The 5,069-nt window shown below is 40.7% G+C and overlaps 1 protein-coding gene across 4 annotated transcripts in view; it reads right to left on the bottom strand.

Annotated features, from left to right (window-relative positions):
- tpd52l1 (tpd52 like 1) overlaps positions 1–4,970 on the bottom strand; it is a 16,250-nt gene extending 11,280 nt beyond the window's left edge. The window contains exons 1-2 of one of the 4 annotated variants that reach the window (XM_014011919.1): positions 4,797–4,970; positions 2,776–2,796 (exon numbers count right to left, since the gene is read on the bottom strand). In XM_014011919.1, coding sequence (XP_013867373.1) covers positions 2,776–2,796; positions 4,797–4,833 — 58 coding nt within the window. In that variant the 5' untranslated portion in view covers positions 4,834–4,970. The remainder of the gene's footprint in view (positions 1–2,775; positions 2,797–4,796) is intronic. The other 3 variants (XM_014011920.1, XM_014011921.1, XM_014011922.1) reach the window with 3 other exon arrangements.
- Between the last annotated feature and the right edge of the window lie 99 nt (positions 4,971–5,069).

Genomic DNA, 5,069 nt, shown 5'->3' with positions numbered 1-5,069 from the left:
CTGAGGCGGGACCTCGTGCGCAAACTCTGACGTGCGGCTGTGATTTATAAATGAAAGGTGCGCAGAAACATGTGTACGCACAGTTTTATAAATCTGAATAATTTTTTGGCGTATGCCATTTCCACCTTTTGGCCGTATGTTCACTTTTAGTATGGTTTCCACGCAATCCTTTATAAATGAGACCCCTGGACTGTACAGTCAAGAGAGAAGAAACTAGCTTCCTGTTTTATTTGAAGAGGAACACAACTTACTTCCAATTTTTACAACTTCCAGTTTATAAACTCTCTTCAGTTAAATGACAATGAATGTAATATTACACCATCTCTCTGCTGTAGTGTGCTGCCTCATCCATTTTTAACTCTGCCATGTCAGTGAGGAAGTACTCTCATTCTTTTATGCACTTTGCTTGCCTTCCTGTACTGTTAACTGTAGAGTACTGCTGTCCATGTCCACACGTCTGTCTGAGAAGCTTGTCTCAGTGTCTGGCTGCGTCTGTCAGTTATGTAATCTCACAGCCTGTAGGACTTTAATCTGGTTTAACTGAGGTGGATTATCTTGCTTTAACCCGGCTGCCCAACACCACGATCTGAAACACAAACCAACACGAACTCTGTGCGTTCAAATTTCAGGGGTTAAAAYGAAATTTATTCAATTTCAGATTGCAAGAAGTGCAAGGGGAAATGAATCAAAACTTAAATACAAAGATCTATTTATTTATCAATTTTTTTTGTTTCAGAACAACAACAAAAAGATACAAGTCCATAGTCTGTTCTTGCCAAAGGCTAATTGCAAAGCTAGTTCCAGTTAGATGTTTTTTTAAGATGAAAATTAAAATCTCTAAAATGTCCCCCTGATAACAACACCAATAAAATTGTGACATGATTTATGATGTAAAATACACCATATTTTTATTAATACTGCTAGGTGTTGCAGAGTCTTTGTAGCCACGTCTATGATAGCATCATACAATTTTTAGGTAAATTATTAATGTACAAGTAAGAAATTTAAAGGAAAGAAAAATGTCCTAAAATGGGACCATGTGGAACGCCCATTTTGCAACTTTGAAAGGTTGATTTTGAAGACACTAGTTAAATATGACGTGAACTAAATTTAAATCTGCAACAGTGCAGACAGAATCCAAACAAATAATATGCAATCAAATTTGGTCAAATAATCACGTTTTGTAAATTAATGAAACAACTTTGAAGAGAAGCAAATTACCTTTTGTCTTGTAGGCCAAAGTTTTAATTCAAGAACATACATAGTCTGTTAACGGTATGATGAATATGATGGATGGATTCAGTGTTCCCTTTCCCAGACGCGGGTCACCAGGGCCCCACTCTGGAGCCAGGCCTGGAGGTGAGGCACGTTGGTGAGCGCCTGGTGGCCGGGTTTTCGCTCATGGAGCCCGATCGGGCACAGCCCGAAGAGGAGAAGTGGGTCCCCCCCTTCCATGGGCTCACCACCTGTGGGAGGGGCCATAGGGTTCAGGTGCAATGTGTGTTGGGCAGTGGTCAAAAGCGAGGACCTTGGTGATCTGATCCTCGGCTACAGAAGCTGGCTCTAGGGACGTGGAATGTCACCTCTCTGGTGGGGAAGGAGCCTGAGCTGGTGTGTGAAGTTGAGAGGTTCCGACTAGATATAGTTGGACTCACCTCACCGCTCAGGCACCAGTCTCCTCGAGAGGGGTTGGACACTCTTCCACTCTGGAGTTGCCCACGCTGAGTCGCAGAGCCGGAGTGGGCATACTTATTGCCACCCATCTCGGTGCCTGTACGTTGGGGTTCACACCGGTGAACAAGAGGGTAGCCTCCCTCCGCCTACAGGTGGGGGGACAGGTCCTGACTGTTGTTTGTGTCTACGCGCCTAATAGCGTTCCTCCAAGGACTCCTTTTGGAGTCTCGACTTACCAATCAGTCTATGTTCCTAACCTCATCTACGGTCACGAGCTTTGGGTAGTGACCGAAAGAACGAGGTCGCGGATACAAGCGGCCGAAATGAGTTTCCTTCGCAGGGTGTCTGGGCTCTCCTTTAGAAATAGGGTGAGAAGCTCAGTCATCCGGTAAGGAGGCACTCAGAGTAGAGCCGCTACTCCTCCACATCAAGAGGAGCCAGTTGAGGTGGCTCGGGCATCTGGTTAGGATGCCTCCTGGACGCCTCCCTGGTGAGGTGTTCCAGGCATGTCCCACTGGGAGGAGGCCCAGAGGAAGACCCAGGACACGCTGGAGGGACTATGTCTCTCAGCTGGCCTGGGAACGCCTTGGAATTCCCCCGGATGAGCTGGCCCAAGTGGCTGGGGAGAGGGAAGTCTGGGTCTTTCTGCTTAGGCTGCTGCCCCCACGACCCGACCCCGGATAAGCAGCAGAAAACGGATGGACAGACATAGTCTGTTAACTGAGACAATGCTCAGCTATCATACATGTCAAGTTGTATGGATTTTCTGTAAGTTATAAGRATTTTACGTCATTTTGCAGGTATATGGATGTACAGAGCAAACTTATGGATTTTTGAGGCTCTAATGTCCAAAGGGGTTGATGAGCTATTAACACAAGTATCTGCTTCTTATCTGAAAGAAATGCACTAAAATTGACTAATATAYTGTATATAGCTGTTTGCCAATACTGTTTAGCCATGAATTGAGTTGACTCCAAAAGTTAATCAATTGTAGATGTTCATCCAGTGATTGAACATTATTAAAGAACAGCAGGTCAGTTTCATGTGGTGAACCTGTGAAAGTTTTACATTTTAACAAGACGATGCATAAAGCTACTGTACCTGCAGTGAGGCGTCCTCTTTCTTCATGAGGCAGCATTATAAAACACGTTAGGAGACAAGAGGTGAGAAAAAAAACCTGATATTCAGCTAAATTTGCTGCCAATATTAGTTGTTACAGCAGGAAACCTATTGACAGTTCAATGCTTAAAGGCTAGAGGGGACCGAGCAGCACCTCAAGCAGCTAAAACACACACACAGCTCAAAGCACTTAACTCACACCCAGCATGCAGTGGTACATCTCAAGGGGATCTTTTCTACAATAAGAAGCTTTTTCTGCTAACAGCAGGAGGACAATGAGACTTTTAAACCCCTGCAGCTCAAATGGAGGCTTTTCACGTCTGAGTCGAGTATTTGAGATGTAAAACTTAAAAAAGTCAAAATCAAGATGGAGTGGCGTGGTCTGAGGTTCGAGCATTTTAGCTTGTTATTTTTCTAAAATTTGAGAAATATAAAGCACGCATACAAAAGGTTGATCCCAATGTTTAGAAGATCAGAAACACATTTTAGCAAAAACTAAGCCCTACTCTTAAAATAATGTTTGCAGCATTTTTTCCCTCCAAGCTGCCAACACAGCAGGGTTTTAAGCAGACACAAGCCTCTTCTTGATGAAGACAAGTTCTCTACAAAAGAAGAAAAAACAAATTCCTCAAAATCTTTTAGAATTCTAAGAGTTGGCTGACCCAGAATCTGACAGCTGGATGCAACACAAAACATTTAATTTTGTTAATTCATGTAAACACCAGATTTACTTTTGAACAGGTATTTTTGGTGGATTTAGAAAGAAATGTAAAATTAAAATGTGTAATCTAGTAATTATCTGTGCTATTCATTATATATTAGTAAATTTTGGAGAAGGAGGGATTAACTAAGTTTGTACTTCTTCCCACTCCGTTTCAAATACGTTTCATTTTTTTAAATCTTGGTACATTATTTTAGTTTATTTATACATGTTTGAAATAAATTTGAACTATTTTTGAACAGAATTATTTGTCCTGCTTCTATTGATCAATGTTGTACAATGCCGAATGTTCAAAATCTTCCATTAAAAATCCAAATTACCCTAAAATTATGATAATTTTCTAAAAATTTTCATTATGTTTTTAAAGAATATGACCCTCCACACATATTCTGTTGTTTGGGAAAGGAAACAATGTCTTAAAATATGTTCCAATTTCTGTCTCATGGGATATTTAATGATGCGTTTGTATGATAATATTTCATTATTCACATTTATAATACAGCAAGTTCTACCTTAGGAAAACATCTAACTTTGGTTGAAAACATCACAACCTATGGGCTTCTCAAAATGTGGACATTTTCATTATATTAGCATTTTTCTATCATTTTATTTGTTTATTGCTAGGGATGCACGATTTATCGGCATCAATATTGGTATCGGCCGATATTGGTCATTTTTTAGAATATCGTTTCGGTCTGATATGTAAAACTGGGCCGGTATTAACGTCTGATATTGATTTCTCACTTTTTAGCTTTGTGTTTCTGTTTTGGGAGGGGAGACAGTTGGTTGAGTGGCATCTGTTTGATCATGTGATAGTGATATTGACACTGCGTAACTAGGAATAACTGAAGTAGAGCCATGTCAGAGGTCTGGTTGTTTATTTACGGTATCAAAAAAAAGACCCAARTGTGTTTGTACGTATATGTATAATATAATTAGAGTGTTTGTGTAATTTCGGTAAATATCAGTTATCGACCATAACAGCAATAAATATATCAGATATCGATACCGGCTGAAATTTACATATCGGTGCGTCCCTATTTATAGCCAATCATCTCTGATGAAAGCACTACATATTCTATCAAATCCACATACAATACTGCAAAACTATTTTTTTTTACTATTTATTGATTTGATTTAAAAGTATAGACAAGTTTAATCTGCTCAAAACATAACAATATTATTACCAACTAAAGATAAATGAGGTCTTGGTAGTCCTAATGGGACCCACACGTTGAGATGTTCAACCAAAGTCTATGTTCTAATCTACGTCCTGTTTCACCTGAGCCGTCCGGCTGCATGTCCCAAGCGGAGGACATAACCCAGTTGTCAGAGTGGACCCACTGGTCCTCCCCTCGAGATGAGGTTCTACCCCCACCTGTCCGGGTTTCCCCATTTAAGACCAACGGAGCCAAGTCCTCCTCATGTGAGCTCCGTCCAACCGATTCCTCACCAGAGGAGTAAAACCTTTTCAAACCTGAGCAAAGTCACAGTTTAATGTACAGTATTTCGGTTCAGTGAAGTATTTTAGGTTCAGTGAAGACATATATATATA

The sequence above is a fragment of the Austrofundulus limnaeus genome, unplaced genomic scaffold (genome assembly GCF_001266775.1).
Source record: "Austrofundulus limnaeus strain Quisiro unplaced genomic scaffold, Austrofundulus_limnaeus-1.0 Scaffold86, whole genome shotgun sequence".
Lineage (NCBI taxonomy): Eukaryota > Metazoa > Chordata > Actinopteri > Cyprinodontiformes > Rivulidae > Austrofundulus > Austrofundulus limnaeus.
Note: the sequence above shows the minus strand (reverse complement) of the source record. Positions and strands in the feature narration are given on the sequence as shown.